This window comes from Myxocyprinus asiaticus, chromosome 15 (assembly GCF_019703515.2).
Source record: "Myxocyprinus asiaticus isolate MX2 ecotype Aquarium Trade chromosome 15, UBuf_Myxa_2, whole genome shotgun sequence".
Taxonomy (NCBI): domain Eukaryota; kingdom Metazoa; phylum Chordata; class Actinopteri; order Cypriniformes; family Catostomidae; genus Myxocyprinus; species Myxocyprinus asiaticus.
In genome coordinates, this window is record NC_059358.1 from 130633 (window position 1) to 157979 (window position 27347).

Genomic DNA, 27347 nt, shown 5'->3' on the forward strand with positions numbered 1-27347 from the left:
CAGACGTCCACTCACACGAATGATCCACTTATGATGACGTTTCATTTGCATGGCTGCTGTCAGTCACAAATAAACACAACTCGGACTCTGATCGAACAATCAAACCAAATGTGAGTCTTCACACAGCAAACATCAACACAACACCAGAAACACTGCCAAGTCTGAGTCACAATATCATTACCCATCATTCTTAGCTGATGATCTACTGTGTTTGTGTGTGCAGGTTTAACCTCCACTGTGAGGACCAAATGTCCCCTCAAGGACAGTAAAACCTGAGATCACCTACATTGTGGGGCCCAGCCAGTGGTCCCCATGAGGGAAATGGCTTATTAAACATACTAAACAATGTTTTCTTGAAAATGTAAAAATGCAAAAATGTTTCTGTGAGGGTTAGGGGGTAGAAATTATCGTTATATCTGTATTAAATCCATAGAAGTCTATGGAAAGTCTCCATGATGATATAAAACAAAACGTGTGTGTGTGCGTGTGAACCCCAGTAAAACAGTGTAATCCTCTCAGTGTGTGGATCAGTTTACCTCGCACATTTACAGAGTCACTTGATACCGCAGTAAAAGAGTTTCACTGTATTTGTATGAGTATTTTAATCTCTGTCTGTGCATCACATGTACAAACACACTGAACCCTCATCAGTGTCAGAGCAGCACCCAAATCATCTGTTCTCATTCTACTGCTTTCGAAACGGTAAACTGTCCTTTCCACCCGCTCCAGACTGAGCATCATGGGAATCTCACTCATTTGAGTCTTACCTCACAGGTCCTTCATTAAGGGTGACTTGGAGGGGAGTCGTAGAATTTCTGCGATGTGGAGAACGTGGGCATCCAGTCATAAAGTTTTTTATAAAACTATAAAACATGTCTGAATGCTCAATCAAATTAAAATCGCAACATGTCCTCGTGTGATTATTAAACCGCAAGTGAATTAGATAAATATACAGTGTGCATGTGCTGCAGGTTTCAAAGTGAATCATGATCATCACATGCACTCGATTTTGCAGTAGATGACAGACAGTCGAGCGCTCGCTCACTGTGATGTATGCAGCACATATACACTATAAACTGTATTTATTAAATTCATTAGCACCCTTTTGCAGTTTAATAATCACACTGGGACATGTAGCAACTTTTTCCGTAGGTGAGAAACACACTGACAAACACACACTGAAACTCTCTCACTTTTCCACCAAAATTCAGAAAAAATAAAAAGAAATGCATGGAATTTAAAAAATTTTTTTTAACAGAATTCAAAGGGCCCTAGATTTCCAGGTCACACCAACTAGCCACTGGGGTACCGCAGGGTTCAGTGCTCGGACTCCACCTCTTCTCCATACACATGACATCACTGGGATCTGTCATTCAAATGGCTTTTCTTAGCATTGCTACGCCCTTGACACACAACTCTACCTCTCATAGCCTGGCAATCCTTCGGTAGCAGCACAGATCTCAGCCCGCCTGATCGACATCTCGTGTTGGATGAAAGAACATCCTCTCCAGCTCAATCTAGCAAAGTCTGAGCTTTTCATTGTCAGGCGATACAATGTGAGTTCATTCAACTAGTCTTGTCAACAATTACACCATTCAGGACAGCCAGAAGTTCAAACACCGATGCAGGCATACAGAACAGCCACTGGCTCTGCACCTCTCCGTCTGCACTCACTTCTACAGCTCTATGTGCCCTCTAGAAGCCTGCTAACGGCGGATGAGTGGCACCTCGTGGTACCATCTCATAGAGGCACAAAATCACTTTCATGGACTTTCACTTCCACAGTTCCTCGCTGGTGAAACTTCCTCTTTGTTTGTACTTCTTGGAGAAAATGTAAACTTTTGTATTGCAGCACTTCTCATATTACTGATTCAATATTCCAGTGTGTGTGTCTCACCTGTCTCCATGCGTGCAGTGCTCTGTCCAGTGTGTGTATGGCGTACTGTCCCAGTGTGACCTGCAGCGGCTGCAGTGTGATGTTACAGTGGAGTGTGTGTTGTGAGTGTGTGAGCACGCATGTGTGTGTAGCGTTTCCTTGCAGGCTGACGGGTTGAATGACGTTCAGTTGCGTCAGGTTTCTGTACTCCAGCAGTGTCGTGCTCAGCGTCGACGAGAAGTTCAGCTCGTGACAGCACTGATACACATCACTCCACTGACGCACAAACACACACGGCTCACGCACACACACCACCGCAAACTCCTGATCATGAGGACACTTCCTGTCTGGGAGGAAGGGGCGGAGCTTCTGGCACGGCACTGCAAAAGTGTGAAAATTAGAGAAGAGACTTATGAGAACACACACACACACAGAAAAGCAGAATGAGCATTTGGCTAAACATGTGTTCTGCAGAAGTGATGTAGTAATGTGGGGTTTAGAACAACATGAAGGTGAAGGAATGATGACAATATTCTTAGAACAGTGTATGCTCAGAACAGACACACACACACACACACACCTGTGCCGTGCTGATCCAGGTTGTGACAAAATCGCAGCTCCACACACACCAGTCGTATGGACACGCCCACTGACGGCACGAACCATGGCGCAAAACATGAGTCCACGCGCGTGCAGGCGGCCAGAGCGGTTGGACACACCAGCTGATCACACGGCACCTGAGAACCCGATTCACTGTCCGAACTACACACACACACACACACACACACAGAAACAAAAATGACACACACACCTCTAAAATACAACAAAACAACTCACACACCAATGTAACACACACACACTCGCCTCTCATCTCCGCCATCACTGTTGCTGTTGAGCACCACTCTCCACAGGTCAGAGGTCACGAGGTCAGTCTGGTGTGTGTTGGGGGTCAGGGTGGGCAGGGTCAGCTCACAAACGCTGCTCTCTGATAGACTGAACTCTCGATAGGGAACAAACGCTCGCTGCAGCTCATCCCAATACTCCAGACTACACGGAACCTACACACACACACACACACAGAACAATGAAACATTTACATATAGAAAATGAAACCTATTTTTAGGAGCATGAAGATTGTTTTTATTGATTAACAGGTTCAAAAGGGTATTTTAGGGCTGTCTATTTAAAGGTGCACTCTGTAACTTTTTGTTCTTGTCATCTTGGACTTACAGTAGCTGGGTTCCATCAAATGTTTGGCATTTTTTTATGTGCATTTCTAAAAATTTGACCAAAGAAAATATGAATCGTTGTGCATTTCCATCCACTACGTCACGTGCATTACCTTCAGGGAGCCGCCTTGTCATGATGGAGAAGCTGAACGATCTCCTTGCTTGGAGAAATTGTACAGTAATTTAATGCTGCCAGGATAGGCCGCAGAATAAGTGTAATATCTGACATAATGAGGGCTGAAATGGATGCAGTTCCCATACGCTGCCAGCCTCCGTGTACCTGAGCACCCACGTTAAAACTGTTCTGGTGGATTGCGAGGACCCACTTTCAAGACTAGCTAAGGGTTAGACACTTCCGAATGTCACAGGCTTTGTTCATAGAATTGTGTGCCAACTTCCAAGCTCTGTCTTTTCATTGGGCAGTCACATCAAGCTATAGTACACTCTTTACACGTGCATGAATGGTTAAAACACATCATCGTTTTGCGAATAAACTTTACATCACCCTAATGCGCATTTTAACTCTTGCAAAAATCCACCTCCTCCTAGCACATTTTATGCAAATCTTTAGAGTTTATTCACATATCAAGCGTTTCCATTCAGGATTTCTTATGTGGAATTTAAAAATGTGCATAAATATATTTGTATGGAAACCCAGCTAGTGACATCTAGTGGTGTGGATGCTGCATCATTCAGTGATAGACGTCATTGTAGAAGAAATTCACTATTCACAATCAGCCAGTCAGATGATTCATTTAATCCATGAATGAAAGTGTCCAATAACAGGAAGTTATTGAGATTAAGCGAGTAGTATTCGATTGGTCATGTGATCCTAAAATGGCAGCCCAATTTTATCCCCATGTGTCTGTCTGTCTGTCAATCTAACTGTGTGTGTGTGTGTGTGTGTGTGAGTGTCTGTCTGTCTGTCTGTGTGTGTGATTCTATCTGTGTGTGTGTCTGTCTGTCTGTCTGTCAGTGTCTCTGTCTGTCTGTGTGTGTGTGTGTGTGTGTGTGTCTGTGTGTATGATTCTGTCTCTGTCTGTGTGTGTGTGTGTGTGTCTGTCTGTCTGTGTCTCTGTGTGTGTGTGTGTGTCTGTCTGTCTGTGTGTCTGTCTGTCTGTCTGTCTATCTGTGTATATGTGTGTCTGTGTCTCTGTCTGTGTGTGTGTGTGTATGTGTGTGTCTGTCTGTGTCTCTGTCTGTCTGTGTGTGGATGTGTGTGTGTCTGTCTGTCTGTGTGTGTGTGTGTGTGTGTGTGTGTGTCTTTCTCTGTGTGTGTCTTTCTCTGTGTGGGTGTGTCTGTCTGTCTGTGTGTGTGTGTCTGTCTGTCTGTGTGTGTGTGTCTTTCTCTGTATGTGTGTGTCTGTCTGTGTGTGTGTGTGTGTGTGTGTGTGTCTGTCTATCTGTGTCTGTCTGTGTGTGTGTCTTTCTCTGTGTGTGTGTGTGTGTGTGTCTGTCTGTCAGTGTGTGTGTGTGTGTGTGTGTGTGTGTGTGTCTGTCTGTCAGTGTGTGTGTGTGTGTGTGTGTGTGTGTGTGTGTGTGTGTGTGTGTGTGTGTGTGTGTGTGTGTGTCTGTCTGTCAGTGTGTGTGTGTGTGTGTGTGTGTATGTGTGTGTGTGTATGTGTGTGTGTGTGTGTGTTGTCTTTTGGTGACTGTAAGAAAAGTTCATCTCAATTCTGATTCATCATTGCAACACAGAGTAATAATATCAGCTGAAATTTGACCAATGTAAACACACTGTTGACTGAACCTCCAGTTCATTCATGTGTGACGTTTGTCTGAGAGAGCAACAGTAAAGAAGGGGCGGAGCTTAACAAAGGGTCACATCAGCAGCTCATTATTCACCTGCAGGACGTCTCCGAGGTCTGCCGTACTGATGTCTGGGTCATCTGTGGTGTTGAACGGAACAGGTGTGATTCTGAGAAACGTGATCACACGTGGCTCTGGATACCGCCACAACATGATGCCCGGAGAGTCATCTGTTTCCTTCCAGAACACCACCTCATGAGCTGACGGCAACTTCTGACATGCTGACACACGCGCGCACACACACGCGCGCACACACACACACACACACACAGTGATTTGATGCTTCTGTTAATTCTAAAAAGGCAAAGTTTCTCAAGTTTCTCTCTGACATATTCTGTGTGTGTTACCCGAGTCCTGGATGTACTGGAACAGGCCTGTGCGCAGGTCATCAGAGGAGTGTTCTGATTGGGCAGGGCGAGGGGTGGGCGGTGGCTTAGAAGAGAGGGGTTTCTCGTTAGACTCTGCCTCCACTCTGGTCATGTGACTCCAGTAGTTCTTTAGATGCTCTTGAATCTCAGTCAAACAATTAAACTGCTGCTGCCCCCAAAACACCTGACAGACAGAGAGACAGACAGGATTGTATATGACCTTTTTTAATTAGACTTAACTATGGCTGTCGATTTAACACGTTACTTGAGTGTGATTAATCATATAAAAAATTATTAATCATGCCTCCAATATGTACATAAATTCTGTAATAAGGAATGTTCTTGTCGAAATTAAAGCTTGATGTTTCATCATGATGTGTCAGTAGGGGGCAGTGAGCACGACTCGAGTGGTAAAACACACCCTGTCAACCCAGCGAGAGCAACAGCAGCACGACCTTCCACAGACACACTTCTGCGCTCAAAGACAGCTGGAGCGAGACAGAACGCAGGGATCCAGACGCACTTTTCAATGTTTCACTAACTTGACTTTTTGTGTTTTAAAAAATACTTGTCTGCTTCCACAATATATGCATATGATGTAATGTATTTGAATGATCTGAATTATAATATTCATTATATTTTAAATGCATAAATATTTTAATTAGTATATACTAAATTATCTTTATTTGGGGGCATCACACACTCTCTCTCTCACACACACACACACACACACACACACACACACACTCTCTCACATCACACAGACACACACATCACTCTCGCACACTCTCTCACTAACACACACACACACATCACACTCTCACACACACACAAACACTCACACACAACCTCACACACAACCTCACACACAACCTCACACACAAATACACACACGCACATCACACACACTCTCTCTCACATCACACAGACACACACATCACACTCTCGCACACTCTCTCACTAACACACACACACACATCACACTCTCACACAAACACACAAGCACACACAAGCACACTCTCACATACACACACAAGCACACTCTCACATACACACACAAGCACACTCTCACATACACACACACGCACATCACACACACACATTCTCTCTCACACACACACACACTCACTCACGCACACACATGCACACACACACTCTCTCACACACACACACGGGATGTTTGGGGTGACTCTTGAATAACTTGAAAGATTTTTTTTACTTGTGTACAGTGTGTGTTTGTTTTGTTCACCTGTAGCAGTCCTCCCTTCAGGTCAATCAACACTCTTGGTGGGTCAGGTGAGTTGGGGGCGGAGCTTCCACTGTGTCTGCACCAATAAGCTTCCAGATCTGCACTGCAGGAGAATGGACCCACGAACACCACAGTCCTGTCCTTCAGACCCGTCCGCAACAACACGTCCTCACACTGAACCGACACACACACCTCCTTAAAACCATCTACAGAGAGACAGACACAATCACACCTGATTCACTTATGAATGACTCTTAATGAATCAGTCAAAGACACTGATAGACAAGTTCTCAGTTTGAATCAGTCTCACAGATTATTCACTGAATGAACCCTGAAGTCCAGCGCTGGAAAAACACAGTTATGCAGGAAACGAACACTGAATCGATCAGGTGAGTTTGAATCGACTCTGTTTTCTCGCTGGTTTCAGGTGTGTAAGAATGTAATGAATCATTAGAAAAAAAGTTTCTCTCAGTGTGTCTCTGTGGGGTCTGTCCTCACATCTTTACTTCATGAAGTGACAGCAGAGATCACGGGGCGTGTGGTTTTGGGTCTGGCAGCGTCTGACCCTCATAAATAACACAAGAGACCCAAGAGCCACAGTCATGACACATCACACACATGCAGAAATAATCATGTGATCACTATCATGATCATGCTATATGATAAAGTGAGGCTATGTTGAAACCAAAAATAAAAGAATAAAGTAATTAATATAAGGTCAAGAAAGGTTAAACAGTTTAAAGTGATAGTTCACCCAAAAATGAAAATCTGTCATCATTTACTCACCCTCATGCCATCCCAGATGTGTATGACTTTCTTTCTTCTGCAGAACACAAATGAAGATTTTTAGAAGAATATTTCAGCTCTGTAGGTCCATACAATGCAAGTGAATGGTGACCAGAACTTTGAAGCTCAAAAAAGCACATAAAGGCAGCATAAAAGTAATCCACATGACTCCAGTGGTTTAATCCATGTGTTCTGAAGTGATATGATAGGTGTGGGTGAGAAACAGATCAATATTTAAGTACTTATCAATATAATAGTTTACTTATGGTCACATCCATGAGGGGAATCAGGGGAAACATGCTGCCTCTCACGTGACGTAAGCACGCTAGTACGTTCAAATGAAAGCAAAACCAATGAAGCTTGTGAACAGCGTTCTCTGGTAAACAAATCAAGCTGCACTTCCGGTTGTATCGCATCCGTTCTCGTGTGAACACGAGGCAGCGTGAACAAATTCCCCTCACGGACGCACATCGGAGTGCGACTGGAAGTAAACAATTATAGTGAAAAGGACTTAAATATTGATCATTTCTCACCCAAAGCGATCGTATCACTTCTGAAGACATTAATTTAACCGCTGTAGTCGTATGGATTACTTTTACTACAACTGTCTGTGCTTCAAAGTTCTGGTCACCATTCACTTGCATTGTATGGACCTACAGAGCTGAAATATTCTTCTAAAAATCTTCATTTGTGTTCTGCAGAAGAAAGAAAGTCACACACATCTGGGATGACATGAGGGTGAATAAATGATGAGAGAACTTTCATTTTTGGGTGAACTGTCACTTTAAGTGTTGTCACTCTATTCCTCTCATTATGAACACGTGTGTGCGATGACTGAATCAATCACTCCACATGAATATCAAGAGCACTGAAGGGACAGGTTATCCCGTCACCCCACCAACACCACCACAAAAAAAAAAAAAATGCTCTTTAAATCTGCACCTGCAATAAATGGATTATTACAGACTTGGGGCGGCTGTGGCTCAGGTGGTAGAGCGGGTTGGCCACTAATCGCAGGGTTAGCGGTTCGATTCACGGCCCACATGACTCCACATGCCGAAGTGTCCTTGGGCAAGACACTGAACCCCAAGTTGCTCACAAGGCAGGCTAGCGCCTTGCATGGCAGCTCTGCTGTCATTGGTGTGTGTGTGAATGGGTGTATGAGTCAGTGTGTAAAGCGCTTTGGAACCGCTAATGTTAAAAAAAGCGCTATATAAGTGCAGACCATTTACCATTTACTTTAAGTACAATAAATTTGCACATACTAAAATATAAAAACATTGTGTTTGCTGCCAAATATTGTAATAAATAAACTGTATACATTTCTGACATTTAAAACACATGTGACAACCTGCCCCAACCTGATTCTGATGGAAAATACCTCTGTCCTAAGAACACATTTAAACATTTATAAAACAGCTGACTGTTCCTTTAATGTGTGCCAGTGTGGTTCAATTATATTTGCTTGTCTACACAAGAGCTCTAACACAAAGATGAGATAACTCATAAAAATTATTCTCATTTGAGAACGTTTTGACCTTTTAAAATCAACATACAAAACCTCTGCTTGAGAAAACACACATTTGTGTAATTGGACTTTTCACTCCCAATATTACTGTTTCTGAGGTATATCTCTTGTGACAACTTCCCCTAGTGACAACTAGCCCCGGTCTCCTCTGTTTTACATACCTAACACCTTAATTTTATTGTTTTACAACAGATATATTCCTGTATCAATATCTTTTACTTGCATCATTCCATTCCAAGAGAGAGACAACATATCCGGCAGAACTACTGAAGATATTTTCCATTAAAGTCAGTGAATCTGAGCCGTCACACTGGTGATATTTTACATTAATTCATGAGAAGAACTGAAGCACATGCTGTTCCATTAAGGCATGCAAACTTCTCAATGTCAATAGTTTTGATGCAAGTTATCATGAGTGATTTTCCTCACGTTGTTGCGGCTCGTGGTGTGAATCGGCTCAGAATAATCAGCGAACTGTAACTAGACTTACACAAACATGTATAACTGACACCAAACGCACACACCAGCCATTTATTTCCACACGACACACATGTCCTTCTCTGCTTGTGTTCGGCCAAACTCAGTTTCAACACTGTTTACAGCAGACACACATCAGACTGCGGCCGCAGCGGAGAGCGCACTGGCTCACAGCCGGACACATGTCTCATGCTGCAGTTATCCAGTAAACAAGTGCAAATTGTTGAGGTTTTAATTAACATTTTCAACATTCACTTTATCCGGAGAAACTACATAAAGCGTCTGCTGAACAGATGGGCGGTTCACACACACACACACACCACTCGATCTTCAGGTCTTTTCTCGCATGAGCACAAAACTATGGAAGCCCATTTCCGCCACATAAAAAAATTAATTGTGCTTTGGTAAGTCATAATTATAAGATACTAAGATACCTAAATTAACCTAACCTAACCCAACCCCATAAAACCTAACCCTTCCACACAAAAATGACTAGATGAGGAAAAGTTTTTGGCAGGTTGAAAGTTAAATGACCACATTCACACGGGCATAAAGACAGACAGTTTCTCAAACTTCTAACAGTGAGTTTTAAACAGTGTTCAGTGTGTTCCTGTTCCTATTCCAGACATGAATGTGTGCTGAGGAGAGGTGTGCTCTTTACTAACAGATCACACTGACCATTTATACATGAAAAAACCCCATAGACTTCACAGAATATCACAGAGACTCACAGAACATCAGTCACACAGGCTGTCTGAATATCCATACTTCCCTACTGTATAGTGTGCCAAAGACAGTATGCCAATGGAGCAGTATGTCTGAATCCTCAGTATTCATTAAACAGTAAGTGAGAAACACCCAGATTATCTACTACATCTGTCGAGATTCTGAGGTGTTCATCCACTGGACATTTTACTATCCCATAATCCCTCGGGAGCTGAGGTGACGTCACGTTCAAAACACTGGATTTAAGCGGGTCTGGGTATCTCAGTGAGTATTGACGCTGACTATCACACCTGGAATCACGAGTTCGAATCCAGGGCGTGCTGAGTGACTCCAGCCAGGTCTCCTAAGCAACCAAATTGTCCCGGTTGCTAGGGAGGGTAGAGTCACATGGGGTAACCTCCTCGTGGTCGTGATTAGTGGTTCTCGCTCTCAATGGGGCGTGTGGTGAGTTGTGTGTGGATCGTGGAGAGTAGCATGAGCCTCCACATGCTGTGAGTCTCCACGGTGTCATGCACAACGAGTCACGTGATAAGATGCACGGATTGACGGTCTCAGAAGCGGAGGCAACTGAGACTTGTCCTCCGCCACCCGGATTGAGGTGAGTAACCGCGCCACCACGAGGACCTACTAAGTAGTGGGAATTGGGCATTCCAACATTGGGAGAAAAGAACACTGGATTTAAAACAACAGCGGTGAACCTCGAGTCGAACAGCTCTTCAACAGTAAGTGAGGTTTATACCAAGAAAGTTGCTCGCTGTGCTTAAATGGTGCATGTTTAACAAAATCAGAGTAAATTATCTTCACAGCCGTTGTTATTATTTAGGTCACGGGACACAAGATTTACTGAGAGCTGAAAGGAATTAGACAGGAAATGAGCTCAGCAAAGACATTATAATGATGGAGACAGTCAACTCCTTCACAGGTAAATGAGAGAAATCATAAATGTTGAAGATGGCAGCTGTAGTCCTGCCTTACAGGTAAAAGAGCCAATCGCCTCTTTGATAAAGACATCACCTGTCAGTTTTCATCGAGAACATGCATGCACATTACCATCTTTGTCAGATTTTAGTCCTCATGTGAAATCTGTTATTAGATTGTAATCTTGACCAACTGTTTTGGAGATTTCAAAGGACTTAAAAGGACTTTGTGAGAGAGCGAAGAGGAAAAATATTTCCATCATTTACCAAAGATTAAAACACTTGATGGATGATTCCAAATGTTGTCAATCATTTAAGAGAGAGAGAGCGCTCTTATGCAACTGATGGTGTGAAAATGACACTTTTTAATGCAAAAGTAAATTACAACAATGTACTTTCAATGTAATTATTGACAATGTACATTTTTGTAATATGTCAAGATATTTCAAATGATTAATAAAATGTGACCGCAATCATCTCATAATTTGTGCTTCTGTAGCTCCAGTTATTTCTCAGGCTCCTGCAGATAATGCGCATATGTGTTCTAGTGTAAATTTCTCTCATCTGTGTTTTTACGAGTGTCTCGTCTCTGGTTCAGTGTGGGTGACTCACCTGCGGGTTTCATGGCATTCTTCAGGGTCAGCGCGCCCGTCATGCCCGACACAGACAGTGTCAGACTGGGCCGCATGGTGTGCGACTCCATCTCCATAGCGACCACCATCTGCACCGTGCGAAGCGCGATCTTGTGGAAGGGAAGGACGGTCTGCAGCGGGGCATGGCCGTCGTGGCAGTGGGTGGAGCCAGCAGGTGTTCGAGGCTGTGGGTCGCCCTCAGGAAAGATTCTCCTCCAGAAGCTTTTGGCCTGTTCAATCTTCGCCAGCGTGGGACTGACCCTCAATGGCCGACTGATGTCCACACGCAACTCTAACACACACAAACAGAGAGACGTGAAGTATTACACACCGTACACACACTGAACATGTTTATTCTGTGATAATGATCAGCTGACTGGACATTATTCCTCTTAGCACATAGACTTCTTCGCAAATAAATGTACGAACAAGAAATATTGAGTTGAACAGTGTGGTGTGATAAGAGAGACATGAAACTAGCACAGATATGGAGGAAATCATATGCTCAAATCTCATTTAGAGGCATACCATTTCACTCTGGACTAATAAATAATCAAAAAATAATGCACACACTGGTCTGGAGTCAATTATTCAGCTTATACGTCAAGACATTTTTCAGGGTTTTGTCTCAAGCTACAGCCAAGTACACACAAACACTCTCACATGTAACATGTTTAATTTGTTGCAATGAATCACCATTGAACACACACAACACACTCAAACACAACCAGCATTAATATCATCAACTCAATTACTGACAAAAATGTTCATTGACGAAAGGTTTTTGAATGTCAATGATAAAACATATTGTTGATGAAAATATGATGAGGAAAAAAATACAACTGCAAGATATTGTCAGTGCACAAACAGAAGAAATATCTAGAAAGAATTGATTCATTTAATCCAATATTCCCGTACTTTAGGTTTTTCCCAACAGAAAGAGCTGAACACCTGCAAAATGAACCATTTATCAAATGGGATAATTACTTCACTCAAACACAACCTGTCTATACATGGGATTAATCACTGTATCAACAGCATACTGTATATGTAGTATGGGTTAGGGTTAACAAGCAGCAATACCACCCTGCAGTTCTCGCCTGGTTACCCGCTGAAGATAAGCGGATTGAGTCTGAAGATAAGCAGGGTTGAGTTGAGTCTGAAGATAAGAGGGTTCAGTTGAGTCTGAAAATAAGAGAGTTGAGTTGAGTCTGAAGATAAGAGGGGTGAGTTGAGTCTGAAGATAAGCGGGTTGAGTCTGAAGATAAGCGGGGTGAGTCTGAAGACAAGAGGGGTGAGTCTGAAGACAAGAGGGTTTGAGTCTGAAGATAAGCGGGGTGAGTCTGAAGATAAGAGGGTTGAGTTGAGTCTGAAGATAAGAGGGTTGAGTTGAGTCTGAAGATAAGAGGGTTGAGTCGAGTCTGAAGATAAGAGGGGTGAGTCGAGTCTGAAGATAAGAGGGGTGAGTCGAGTCTGAAAATAAGAGAGTTGAGTTGAGTCTGAAGATAAGAGGGGTGAGTTGAGTCTGAAGATAAGCGGGTTGAGTCTGAAGATAAGCGGGGTGAGTCTGAAGACAAGAGGGGTGAGTCTGAAGACAAGAGGGTTTGAGTCTGAAGATAAGCGGGGTGAGTCTGAAGATAAGAGGGTTGAGTTGAGTCTGAAGATAAGAGGGTTGAGTTGAGTCTGAAGATAAGCGGGGTTGAGTCGAGTCTGAAGATAAGCGGGGTTGAGTCGAGTCTGAAGATAAGAGGGTTGAGTCGAGTCTGAAGATAAGAGGGTTGAGTCGAGTCTGAAGATAAGCGGGGTTGAGTAGAGTCTGAAGATAAGTGGGGTTGAGTCTGAAGATAAGAGGGTTGAGTCGAGTCTGAAGATAAGCGGGTTGAGTCGAGTCTGAAGATAAGCGGGTTGAGTCGAGTCTGAAGATAAGTGGGGCTGAGTCTGAAGATAAGAGGGGTGAGTCTGAAGATAAGAGGGTTGAGTTGAGTCTGAAGATAACCGGGGTGAGTCTGAAGATAAGAGGGTTGAGTTGAGTCTGAAGATAAGCGGGTTGAGTTGAGTCTGAAGATAAGAGGGTTGAGTTGAGTCTGAAGATAAGCGGGGTGAGTCTGAAGATAAGCGGGGTGAGTCTGAAGACAAGAGGGGTTGAGTTTGAAGATAAGCGGGTTGGGGTTGAGTCTGAAGATAAGCGGGCTGAGTCGAGTCTGAAGATAAGCGGGCTGAGTCGAGTCTGAAGATAAGCGGGCTGAGTCGAGTCTGAAGATAAGCGGGTTGAGTCGAGTCTGAAGAGGGTTGAGTTGAGTCTGAAGGTAAGCAAGGTGAGTCTGAAGATAAGCAAGGTGAGTCTGAAGATAAGCGGGTTGAGTTGAGTCTGAAGATAAGCGGGTTGAGTCTGAAGATAAGCGGGGTTGAGTCTGAAGATAAGAGGGTTGAGTCGAGTCTGAAGATAAGTGGGGTTGAGTCTGAAGACAAGCGGGGTTGAGTCTGAGGATAAGCGGGGTTGAGTCTGAGGATAAGCGGGGTTGAGTCTGAAGATAAGAGGGGTGAGTCTGAAGATAAGAGGGTTGAGTTGAGTCTGAAGATAACCGGGGTGAGTCTGAAGATAAGCGGGTTGAGTTGAGTCTGAAGATAAGCGGGTTGAGTTGAGTCTGAAGATAAGAGGGTTGAGTTGAGTCTGAAGATAAGCGGGGTGAGTCTGAAGATAAGCGGGGTGAGTCTGAAGACAAGAGGGGTTGAGTCTGAAGATAAGCGGGTTGGGGTTGAGTCTGAAGATAAGCGGGCTGAGTCGAGTCTGAAGATAAGCGGGCTGAGTCGAGTCTGAAGATAAGCGGACTGAGTCGAGTCTGAAGATAAGCGGGCTGAGTCGAGTCTGAAGATAAGCGGGCTGAGTCGAGTCTGAAGATAAGCGGGCTGAGTCGAGTCTGAAGATAAGCAGGTTGAGTTGAGTCTGAAGATGAGCGGGTTGAGTCTGAAGATAAGCGGGGTTGAGTCTGAAGATAAGAGGGTTGAGTCGAGTCTGAAGATAAGTGGGGTTGAGTCTGAAGACAAGCGGGGTTGAGTCTGAGGATAAGCGGGGTTGAGTCTGAAGATAAGAGGGGTGAGTCTGAAGATAAGAGGGTTGAGTTGAGTCTGAAGATAACCGGGGTGAGTCTGAAGATAAACGGGGTTGAGTCTGAGGATAAGCGGGGTTGAGTCTGAAGATAAGAGGGGTGAGTCTGAAGATAAGAGGGTTGAGTTGAGTCTGAAGATAACCGGGGTGAGTCTGAAGATAAGAGGGTTGAGTTGAATCTGAAGATAAGCGGGTTGAGTTGAGTCTGAAGATAAGCGGGTTGAGTTGAGTCTGAAGATAAGAGGGTTGAGTTGAGTCTGAAGATAAGAGGGTTGAGTTGAGTCTGAAGATAAGAGGGTTGAGTTGAGTCTGAAGATAAGCGGGGTGAGTCTGAAGATAAGCGGGGTGAGTCTGAAGACAAGAGGGGTTGAGTCTGAAGATAAGCGGGTTGAGTTGAGTCTGAAGATAACCGGGGTGAGTCTGAGGATAAGCGGGGTTGAGTCTGAAGATAAGAGGGGTGAGTCTGAAGATAAGAGGGTTGAGTTGAGTCTGAAGATAACCAGGGTGAGTCTGAAGATAAGAGGGTTGAGTTGAGTCTGAAGATAAGCGGGCTGAGTCGAGTCTGAAGATAAGCGGGCTGAGTCGAGTCTGAAGATAAGCGGGCTGAGTTGAGTCTGAAGATAAGTGGGTTGAGTCTGAAGATAAGCGGGGTTGAGTCTGAAGATAAGAGGGTTGAGTCGAGTCTGAAGATAAGTGGGGTTGAGTCTGAAGACAAGCGGGGTTGAGTCTGAGGATAAGCGGGGTTGAGTCTGAAGATAAGAGGGGTGAGTCTGAAGATAAGAGGGTTGAGTTGAGTCTGAAGATAACCGGGGTGAGTCTGAAGATAAGCGGGTTGAGTCTGAGGACAAGCAGGGCTGAGTCTGAAGATAACAGGGTTGAGTTGAGTCTGAAGATAAGCGGGGTGAGTCTGAAGACAAGCGGGGCTGAGTCTGAAGATAAGAGGGGTGAGTCGAGTCTGAAGATAAGAGGGGTGAGTCGAGTCTGAAGATAAGCGGGTTGAGTCGAGTCTGAAGATAAGCGGGTTGAGTCGAGTCTGAAGATAAGCGGGTTGAGTCGAGTCTGAAGCAGGGTGAGTCTGAAGATAAGCGGGGTTGAGTCTGAAGATAAGCGGGGTGAGTCCGAAGACAAGCGGGGGTGAGTCTGAGGACAAGCGGGGCTGAGTCTGAGGACAAGCGGGGCTGAGTCTGAGGACAAGCGGGGCTGAGTCTGAAGATAAGCGGGGCTGAGTCTGAAGACAAGCGGGGTTGAGTCGAGTCTGAAGATAAGCGGGGTTGAGTCGAGTCTGAAGATAAGCGGGTTGAGTCGAGTCTGAAGATAAGCGGGTTGAGTCTGAAGATAAGCGGGGTGAGTCTGAAGATAAGAGGGGTGAGTCTGAAGATAAGAGGGGTGAGTCTGAAGATAAGAGGGGTGAGTCTGAAGACAAGCGGGGTGAGTCGAGTCTGAAGACAAGCGGGGCTGAGTCTGAAGACAAGCGGGGTGAGTCTGAAGACAAGCGGGGTTGAGTCTGAAGATAAGCGGGGTTGAGTCGAGTCTGAAGATAAGCGGGTTGAGTCGAGTCTGAAGATAAGCGGGTTGAGTCGAGTCTGAAGCAGGGTGAGTCTGAAGATAAGCGGGGTGAGTCTGAAGATAAGCGGGGTGAGTCTGAAGATAAGCGGGGTTGAGTCTGAAGATAAGCGGGTTGAGTCGAGTCTGAAGATAAGTGGGGCTGAGTCTGAAGATAAGAGGGGTGAGTCTGAAGATAAGAGGGTTGAGTTGAGTCTGAAGATAACCGGGGTGAGTCTGAAGATAAGAGGGTTGAGTTGAGTCTGAAGATAAGCGGGTTGAGTTGAGTCTGAAGATAAGAGGGTTGAGTTGAGTCTGAAGATAAGCGGGGTGAGTCTGAAGATAAGCGGGGTGAGTCTGAAGACAAGAGGGGTTGAGTCTGAAGATAAGCGGGTTGGGGTTGAGTCTGAAGATAAGCGGGCTGAGTCGAGTCTGAAGATAAGCGGGCTGAGTCGAGTCTGAAGATAAGCGGGCTGAGTCGAGTCTGAAGATAAGCGGGCTGAGTCGAGTCTGAAGATAAGCGGGCTGAGTCGAGTCTGAAGAGGGTTGAGTTGAGTCTGAAGGTAAGCAAGGTGAGTCTGAAGATAAGCAAGGTGAGTCTGAAGATAAGCGGGTTGAGTTGAGTCTGAAGATAAGCGGGTTGAGTCTGAAGATAAGCGGGGTTGAGTCTGAAGATAAGAGGGTTGAGTCGAGTCTGAAGATAAGTGGGGTTGAGTCTGAAGACAAGCGGGGTTGAGTCTGAGGATAAGCGGGGTTGAGTCTGAAGATAAGAGGGGTGAGTCTGAAGATAAGCGGGTTGAGTTGAGTCTGAAGATAAGCGGGTTGAGTTGAGTCTGAAGATAAGAGGGTTGAGTTGAGTCTGAAGATAAGCGGGGTGAGTCTGAAGATAAGCGGGGTGAGTCTGAAGATAAGCGGGGTGAGTCTGAAGACAAGAGGGGTTGAGTCTGAAGATAAGCGGGTTGGGGTTGAGTCTGAAGATAAGCGGGCTGAGTCGAGTCTGAAGATAAGCGGGCTGAGTCGAGTCTGAAGATAAGCGGGCTGAGTCGAGTCTGAAGATAAGCGGGCTGAGTCGAGTCTGAAGATAAGCGGGCTGAGTCGAGTCTGAAGATAAGCGGGCTGAGTCGAGTCTGAAGATAAGCGGGTTGAGTTGAGTCTGAAGATGAGCGGGTTGAGTCTGAAGATAAGCGGGGTTGAGTCTGAAGATAAGAGGGTTGAGTCGAGTCTGAAGATAAGTGGGGTTGAGTCTGAAGACAAGCGGGGTTGAGTCTGAGGATAAGCGGGGTTGAGTCTGAAGATAAGAGGGGTGAGTCTGAAGATAAGAGGGTTGAGTTGAGTCTGAAGATAACCGGGGTGAGTCTGAAGATAAACGGGGTTGAGTCTGAGGATAAGCGGGGTTGAGTCTGAGGATAAGCGGGGTGAGTCTGAAGATAAGAGGGTTGAGTTGAGTCTGAAGATAACAGGGGTGAGTCTGAAGATAAGAGGGTTGAGTTGAATCTGAAGATAAGCGGGTTGAGTTGAGTCTGAAGATAAGAGGGTTGAGTTGAGTCTGAAGATAAGAGGGTTGAGTTGAGTCTGAAGATAAGAGGGTTGAGTTGAGTCTGAAGATAAGCGGGGTGAGTCTGAAGATAAGCGGGGTGAGTCTGAAGACAAGAGGGGTTGAGTCTGAAGATAAGCGGGTTGAGTTGAGTCTGAAGATAACCGGGGTGAGTCTGAGGATAAGCGGGGTTGAGTCTGAAGATAAGAGGGGTGAGTCTGAAGATAAGAGGGTTGAGTTGAGTCTGAAGATAACCAGGGTGAGTCTGAAGATAAGAGGGTTGAGTTGAGTCTGAAGATAAGCGGGCTGAGTCGAGTCTGAAGATAAGCGGGCTGAGTCGAGTCTGAAGATAAGCGGGCTGAGTCGAGTCTGAAGATAAGCGGGCTGAGTCGAGTCTGAAGATAAGCGGGCTGAGTTGAGTCTGAAGACAAGCGGGATTGAGTCGAGTCTGAAGATAAGCGGGTTGAGTCGAGTCTGAAGATAAGCGGGTTGAGTCGAGTCTGAAGATAAGCGGGTTGAGTCGAGTCTGAAGCAGGGTGAGTCTGAAGATAAGCGGGGTGAGTTTGAAGATAAGCGGGGTTGAGTCTGAAGATAAGCGGGTTTAGTCGAGTCTGAAGATAAGCGGGGTTGATTCTGAGGACAAGCGGGGCTGAGTCTGAGGACAAGCGGGGCTGAGTCTGAGGACAAGCGGGGCTGAGTCTGAGGACAAGCGGGGCTGAGTCTGAGGACAAGCGGGGCTGAGTCTGAAGATAAGCGGGGCTGAGTCTGAAGACAAGTGGGGTTGAGTCGAGTCTGAAGATAAGCGGGTTGAGTCTGAAGATAAGAGGGGTGAGTCTGAAGATAAGAGGGGTGAGTCTGAAGATAAGAGGGGTGAGTCGAGTCTGAAGATAAGAGGGTTGAGTCGAGTCTGAAGATAAGCGGGTTGAGTTGAGTCTGAAGATAAGCGGGTTGAGTCGAGTCTGAAGATAAGTGGGGCTGAGTCTGAAGATAAGTGGGGCTGAGTCTGAAGACAAGCGGGGCTGAGTCTGAAGACAAGCGGGGCTGAGTCTGAAGATAAGAGGGTTGAGTCTGAAGATAAGAGGGTTGAGTTGAGTCTGAAGATAAGAGGGTTGAGTTGAGTCTGAAGATAAGAGGGTTGAGTCGAGTCTGAAGATAAGAGGGGTGAGTCGAGTCTGAAGATAAGAGGGGTGAGTCGAGTCTGAAGGTAAGCGGGGTGAGTCGAGTCTGAAGGTAAGCGGGGTGAGTCTGAAGACAAGCGGGTTGAGTCGAGTCTGAAGATAAGAGGGTTGAGTCGAGTCTGAAGATAAGAGGGTTGAGTCGAGTCTGAAGATAAGCGGGGTTGAGTCGAGTCTGAAGATAAGAGGGTTGAGTCGAGTCTGAAGATAAGAGGGTTGAGTCGAGTCTGAAGATAAGAGGGTTGAGTCGAGTCTGAAGATAAGAGGGTTGAGTCGAGTCTGAAGATAAGCGGGGTTGAGTAGAGTCTGAAGATAAGTGGGGTTGAGTCTGAAGATAAGAGGGTTGAGTCGAGTCTGAAGATAAGCGGGTTGAGTCGAGTCTGAAGATAAGCGGGTTGAGTCGAGTCTGAAGATAAGCGGGTTGAGTCGAGTCTGAAGATAAGTGGGGCTGAGTCTGAAGACAAGCGGGGCTGAGTCTGAAGACAAGCGGGGCTGAGTCTGAAGACAAGCGGGGCTGAGTCTGAAGACAAGCGGGGCTGAGTCTGAAGACAAGCGGGGCTGAGTCTGAAGACAAGCGGGGCTGAGTCTGAAGATAAGAGGGTTAAGTTGAGTCTGAAGATAAGAGGGTTGAGTTGAGTCTGAAGATAAGAGGGTTGAGTCGAGTCTGAAGATAAGAGGGTTGAGTCGAGTCTGAAGACAAGCGGGGTTGAGTCTGAAGACAAGCGGGGTTGAGTCTGAAGACAAGCGGGGTTGAGTCTGAGGATAAGCGGGTTGAGTCGAGTCTGAAGATAAGAGGGTTGAGTCGAGTCTGAAGATAAGTGGGGCTGAGTCGAGTCTGAAGATAAGAGGGTTGAGTCGAGTCTGAAGATAAGAGGGTTGAGTCGAGTCTGAAGATAAGCGGGGTTGAGTCGAGTCTGAAGATAAGTGGGGTTGAGTCTGAAGATAAGAGGGTTGAGTCGAGTCTGAAGATAAGCGGGTTGAGTTGAGTCTGAAGATAAGCGGGTTGAGTCGAGTCTGAAGATAAGCGGGTTGAGTCGAGTCTGAAGATAAGCGGGGTTGAGTCGAGTCTGAAGATAAGAGGGTTGAGTCGAGTCTGAAGATAAGAGGGGTGAGTCGAGTCTGAAGATAAGCGGGTTGAGTTGAGTCTGAAGATAAGCGGGTTGAGTCGAGTCTGAAGATAAGCGGGTTGAGTCGAGTCTGAAGATAAGCGGGGTTGAGTCGAGTCTGAAGATAAGAGGGTTGAGTCGAGTCTGAAGATAAGAGGGGTGAGTCGAGTCTGAAGATAAGAGGGGTGAGTCGAGTCTGAAGATAAGCGGGGGTGAGTCGAGTCTGAAGATAAGCGGGGGTGAGTCTGAAGATAAGCGGGGTTGAGTTGAGTCTGAAGAGGGCTGAGTCTGAAGATAAGCGGGGTTGAGTTCAGTCTGAAGAGGGTTGAGTCTGAAGATAAGCGGGTTGAGTTGAGTCTGAAGATAAGAGGGTTGAGTCTGAAGATAAGCGGGGTTGAGTCTGAAGATAAGCGGGGTTGAGTCTGAAGATAAGCGGGGTTGAGTCTGAAGATAAGCGGGTTGAGTTGAGTCTGAAGATAAGCAGGGTGAGTTGAGTCTGAAGCGGGTTGAGTTGAGTCTGAAGATAAGCAGGTTGAGTGAAGATCTGAAGATAAGCGGGTTGAGTCAGAAGATAAGTGGGTTGAAGATAAGCGGGTTGAAGATAAGCAGGTTGGTCAGTACCTGGATGGGAGACCTCCTGGAGAAAAACTAAGGTTGGTGCTTGAAGAGGTGTTCGTGAGGCCAGCAAGGGGGTGCTCACCCCCTGTAAAAAATATTTTATCGATAATCGGCTAACAAAATATCGTGATATACGAATATATCGTCAACCCCCCTGCCGGGGGCGGAGAATATTTTTGCTTTAAAAATTAAATTCATTTATTGAAACATGAAAAACAAACAAAATACGGGGCAGCTGTGGCTCAGGTGGTAGAGCGGGTTGGCCACTTATCATAGGGTTGGCGGTTCGATTTCCGGCCCACATGACTACAAATGCCGAAGTGTCCTTGGGCAAGACACTGAACCCTAAGTTGCTCCCAATGGTAGGCTAGCATCTCGCATGGCAGCTCTGTTGTCATTGGTGTGTGAGTGAATGGGTGAATGAGTCACAGTGTAAAGCGCTTTGAAATCCACTTAGGTTAAAAAAGCGCTATATAAGTGCAGACCATTTACCATACATTTCTAAATTCAAATTTCACTTTAAACGAAACCAAAAAAGCAATTAAAATAACAAAGTGATCAAAAAATCTTATTTATCCACCTCCCCAAATCCAAACATTTACCGTCTCCAACGGCTCTATTTGCCATCACGCAAGAATCTGTCAATGACAACAGGTGGAAAATTACTAATAGTTACAGATTAAGAACTAAAGACAATTATAAATGTAAAGACAATAATATTTAAAATAAATAAGCCTAATTCCCTTGTGTTCCCAAAATAATGCTGCCAAATGTGTTCTTATCGAATTTTTGTTTGTACTGTGTTTTGGTAATACAGTTAATGCTGCCTACAGAAAATAAAATAAAACTCAATTTTAGGTTCAAGGTGAACGTGTCTTGTATTATTTTATGATTTAATCACTTTCGTCTTTGTTTCTTTAATACAAAGATATATATTACTGAACCCGCAGAGTTGCGTTCACAATGCATGTTACCCGCTGACTGCTCCGTGGAAATAAAGCGAACTAAACTAACAGCACCTCTTGAGATGATCGGAGATCATTTCAGCATTCTCATAGATGACATTATTCTTGCAAACAGTTGTCAGATGAATGAAACAGAAAACAAAAGAGTGAAAACTCTTTACATGTGCCTGTTCTATGAGACAGGCTTGTGCTGCACGTCTCTGAACAAACAGTGAATCAGACACAAGCACTGACCACATTTCTTTTGTCTGTTCTTATGTAATAAAATATAATAAAGTGTGTTTCTTCGAGCACTTGTCTTTGTGTCTAACAGCATTTCTTGTCATGTGTCACTCGAAGACGTCTTACATGTCGCCCGCCTGTTGCAGGTAGATGAGCAAAATTACCCACGCATGAAATACCTCCATTTGGATGAGGATCTTGCAAACTGGATTCAGCCTCATCATATTTGGCGGCTGCTAGTTTCACACCCTGGCCACTGTTTAATATATTTGCTGACTTCCCAGATCCATGGTTTTGTCGATCATCGTCTGTCAATTGAGTGTCGCAATCAACATTGGGATCTTTGTAAGATACCATTGATATCCGATAACATCGTCCTATCGCCCAGCCCTAGTCCTAACACCCTAGTATAGTGACGGGAACACTATACTGTAAAAAGGCACCGTCCTTTGGATGAGACATTAAACCGAGGTCCTGACTCTCTGTGGTCATTAAAAATCCCAGGACACTTCTCGAAAAGAGTAGGGTTGTAACCCCGGTGTCCACCAAATTCCCCCCATTGGCCCTTCTCAATCATGGCCTCCTAATAATCCCCATCCATTAATTGTCTCTATCACTCCACTCTCTCCTCTCCATCAATAGCTGATGTGTGGTGAGTGTACTGGTGCACTATGGCTGCTGTCAATCATCCAGGTGGATGCTGCACACGGGTGGTGGTTGAGGAGATTCCCCCTATTATGTAAAGTGCTTTGAGTGTAGTGTCAGAAAAGTGCTATATAAATGTTACGTTCATTCATTCACTTATTCACAATATTACAACTTACATCTGCACAGACAGTGAAGTCGAAATGAACAGGTGAACTAATTCACATGGTAGTCAGAACACTGCTCACTTGCATTGTGAATACATTGTTTCTGTAAAAAAAACACGCTACACGTAATCGTAATATCCTAAACTGGCTAAAACTCTGAAAATTAGTAACGGTCTCTAAAGCATGAAGAATTCAGAATATAGTAACTTATAAAAAGTAGCAAATACTTCAGTATATTCTATATTCATATATATTCTATTCATTAGGTTTATACAACAAGGACAGTTGCATTTTGTTGTATATTTTTGATACATGTTTAAATTAATGTTTAGAATTTTTTCTTAATGTTTGAATATTTGATGAAAGTTTGGTCTGTTAAAGTTTGACATTAATTTTTTGTCATTTTGCACAAAATATGTTCTTTTTGTTGACAAATGATATGCCATTATAGTAAAATAGACTAAAATAAATGAATATGACGACAAAATATTGACAAAATATAAAGGACATTTTCATCAAAAGACAAACTATGACTCAAACAAAATAATGTGTTAAAATGAACACTGCACACAACATACTCAAACAGACAGACAAGGAGTTTTGAGTTTTAAAGGAGTGTCTCTCTGTTGGTGGTGAAACCTTGAACCTGCTGTTGAGATCCAAACCAGCAAATCCACATGTGTGTGTGTGTGTGTAAATGTGTGTGTCTATGTGTATACGTGTGTGTATATGCATGTGTATACGTGTGTGTATATGCGTGTGTATATGTGTGTGTGTCTGTGTGGTGTGTGAGTGTGTGTAGTGTATAAGTGTGTGTAGTGTGTGTAGTGTGTGTGTGTGGTGTGTGAGTGTGTGTAGTGTATATGTGTGTGTGTATGTGTGAGTGTGTGTAGTGTGTGTTCACCTGGTCCACTGAGGAAGTCTCTGATGATGACAGACAGGAGAGGAGGAGGTATGCCCGTCCGACTGTCTGCCTCTCCAGCTACTGTCTGCAGCCAATACACACTGTAATCCAACGACTCGGGCAGAGATTTACCTGTGTCTGAAAAACAGACAGACAAGACAGACAGACAGGTTTAATGATGAACTGCTGCTGTGTTGTATCTGTTATCTGCTCGTGTGAATCATGTGACTCACCGAGACTCTTGTAATCAGTTGCAACTCCTCTGAGCGTAAGGTCAAACAGCGACAGCTCCAGTTTCTGTCTGCGATGATGGCAGTTGATGAGCGCAGACGGCTGCGTGAGCTGCAGGAACATCAGCGGCTGCAGGCTGCAGTCTTTGTCTCCTCTGCGGCCCGGCTGTCTCACCACCGTCACGCCCAGAGCCTGTCTCGCCGAAGCCCGCACGGGTGCACATACACCGTCCAGGAGCCCCGTCGGCCTGCTGCTGGTGTTTGCGTTGAGCAGATCATCGGCCGTGAGGGATGACAGACTCCCTTCAGACGCGTTACCCGCCTCACCCTCCGGCACATCGAGCATGCTCTTTCCCGGCGACAGGGTGGCGTCGGTGGGCGGTTTGATGGTGGGTGTGGTGGCGTAAGTCATGAGAGAGATGCGGCCGGCTGTGAGGAACACATCGAAGGGGATGAAGCTCAGGTTCTTGGTGATGGTGGGCTGCTGCGACGGCCGGGCGAGGCGGTGGTGACCCGTGCCACTCTGGCGCTCGATCTGAATGATTCGCAGACGGGCGCTGTCGCTGCCAAAGCCACTGTCCTGCCCGCAGGGGGCACCGCTGCCACACAAACTCTCCACGGAGCTCGAACCCGAGACCGCGGTGGCCGGCGCCTGCTGACCACACACCTGCAACACACACACATCAGACACGCTGACAGCGATAGCACCTGTGTCTTTCACTGCAGTCTCACATCTGTCTCTCATTCACACTGTTTCACTCTTCACATGCTTCTGATTACAGCAAGACAGAGACAGACAGAAGATTGTGTTTCAGTCTTTCTGAACACTGGCAGCATATTAAACAAAATACTTCACTTAATAGATATTTAACCCACATCCACACACACACACACCCACCCACACACCAACCCACACACACACCCACAATATACACACACACTACACACGCACACATCCACACACAATACACACACACATCTACATACACACACACACACACACCCCACCCACACACATAATATACACACACACTACACACACACACACACACACACACACACACACAATATACACACACACTACACACGCACACATCCACACACAATACACACACACATCTACATACACACACACACACACACACACACACCCCACCCACACACATAATATACACACACACTACACACACACACACACACACACACAATATACACACACTCAATATACACACACCCACACTCCCACCCACACACACAATATACACACACACTACACACACACACATCCACACACAATACACACACACATCTACATACACACACACACACACACACCCACAATATACACACACACTACACACACACACATCCACACACACACATCTACATACACACACACACACACCCACAATATACACACACACTACACACACACACATCCACACACATACACACACACACACACACACACACACACCCACCCACAATATACACACACACAACACAAAGTGTCCGCCCACTTCTTCAGCTGTCTTGCTTCAGGAAGTATTTTTCAAATAGTGGTTTCATAAAATCCTTCATAAAAGAATTGTGCGCCATGAACAAAACCAACCAGCTCCGAGGTGAATCACATTATAAACTTTGATTTAAAACAAAAAAATATTAGAAAATCAGACAAAAAGACAAAGATAAAAGACTGTGTACTGAATGTCTTTAATGAACTACAATCCCATGAAGCATTGCCAATGATGTAATCAAACACCACACTAAACTGATTTAAAGTTGTTGATTATAAGTATATATAAAATGTATTAAAACACTAGAAAAACTTCATTAAACATCATTAAAACAAGAAAACATTACTTGACAATGATATTAAGTCTTTTTTTTATTATTATTTAATTGGATTTATACTTAAAACAAGAAAAATCTATTAGCAAATAAGAGAATTTAAAAAAAAAAAAAAGTTTTTTTTCCTCTTGTTTAAAGCATAAAAGTTACAAAATATTTTATATTTCCATGAAAACAAGACAAAATATGTTGTGTCATTCTGCTTCTCAAGCACATTTATCTCGTTTTAAGAATGTTCAGATATTTTACTGGAAAACAAAAATACTCCGTTGAGGCGCTGTCACGCGGTGGAATACGGTCATGTCAATGGGAATCTGCGTGATCGTGAATATCGAGCAATGGACTTCCTGTGGTGAAGAATTTCCTTGCGCTGATCTCACCTCCAGTTCAAGTTTGGTGAACTTTGACAGGAAAATTCACCACATTGACCAATAGGAAGTTGGTTTGGCGGTGACGTCTGTGTGGGCGGAGCTTCGTACAGTTACACTGAATATTCACAATGGACCAGGAAATCATTTTAGTGGTGAGTTTCTTTTTAACTTCACTCTGCCAGAGTATAAAGTGCAGCATTAAAAGAGGTTGCTTGTCAGTTATTTGTTTGCTTATTTCACACATGCTCAACATCTGCCCACGCCGCCTCCACCCGCAGAATTTCGCTGCTCGAAGGTTTGTGTGACCGCGCCTTACGGAAAAGATTTTTTGCAGTGAAGTATACTGCAAAATGATCCGATGTATACAAATATATCAGAAGTTTGTGAGTGTAGGGAGAGTGACTCGATTGCTCATTCAGAGTGCATTATGGGAGTGGGCGGAGCTACAGAGCTCTTTTGACGTAATTCTCTGATTGGTGGATCTCTGTTTGGGATTATGGGTAGTGTAGTTCTTCACCAGGAATTCTGCTATTAAACACGATTTTTTTTATGAAGTTGTAATAACATGGACTGATGTCTTCAACAGAAGCATAACCCATCGATTAACAACCTCAGAGCTCACAGTAGGTCTGTCTATTTTGTTTATTTTTAAAAAGTTAATGATCAATTGCCTTATGGAGAAACAGACTGTTGCGCTCTATAATGATGTCCTCATACAGAGCAACTAGTGAAGTCTAATTCTAAAACAAATGACTCTGTTGTATTAACAAGTTCAATAAACTCAGAATTATTATTATTATTTTTTTTACTTTCATCATGTCTGAATCATAATAAAGTGAGAACTGTTTCTGTTTCTGTTCTTAAAGGCTCATGAGAATGAAATCAGTGTGATTACGGACTTCTTCATATGACATGCAGTTAAAACATACACATTCACTACAGAGTTTATTTTCCCACACTGCAGAAACAGAGTGTAGTAAACACATGCGCGCACACACACACACACTCACACATTAACACACACTCACACACACACACAGTGTAGTCCAGCAGTCGTCTCACACTGATGCTGTTTCATCTTAAAGTGTTTTAACAGCGAGTGATCATTGAGACAGCTCATGTGCTCAAAGCTCACAACCAGAGAATGTGCACCACAAATCTGTGCGTCCCTTTGAAGAAAACAAAAGCACTTCAAGTGTGCACTATAAAGCGCCGCGGCCTCATTCTGCAGGGCTGTGAAGTCACATGACGTGACGGCCGCACAAGCATCAAAGCGCGGAGACCCCGAACACATGACAATTCTGTTCTGGAGCT

At 44.6% G+C, this 27347-nt stretch overlaps 1 protein-coding gene across 4 annotated transcripts in view; it reads right to left on the bottom strand.

The window, feature by feature from the left end:
- LOC127453075 (intermembrane lipid transfer protein VPS13B-like) overlaps positions 1–27347 on the bottom strand; it is a 194830-nt gene that overhangs the window by 32154 nt on the left and 135329 nt on the right. For all 4 annotated transcript variants that reach the window (XM_051719104.1, XM_051719103.1, XM_051719102.1 and 1 more), the window contains exons 34-42: positions 23815–24478; positions 23582–23719; positions 11578–11889; positions 6532–6737; positions 5262–5466; positions 4951–5135; positions 2741–2934; positions 2457–2638; positions 1898–2256 (exon numbers count right to left, since the gene is read on the bottom strand). In XM_051719104.1, coding sequence (XP_051575064.1) covers positions 1898–2256; positions 2457–2638; positions 2741–2934; positions 4951–5135; positions 5262–5466; positions 6532–6737; positions 11578–11889; positions 23582–23719; positions 23815–24478 — 2445 coding nt within the window. The remainder of the gene's footprint in view (positions 1–1897; positions 2257–2456; positions 2639–2740; positions 2935–4950; positions 5136–5261; positions 5467–6531; positions 6738–11577; positions 11890–23581; positions 23720–23814; positions 24479–27347) is intronic.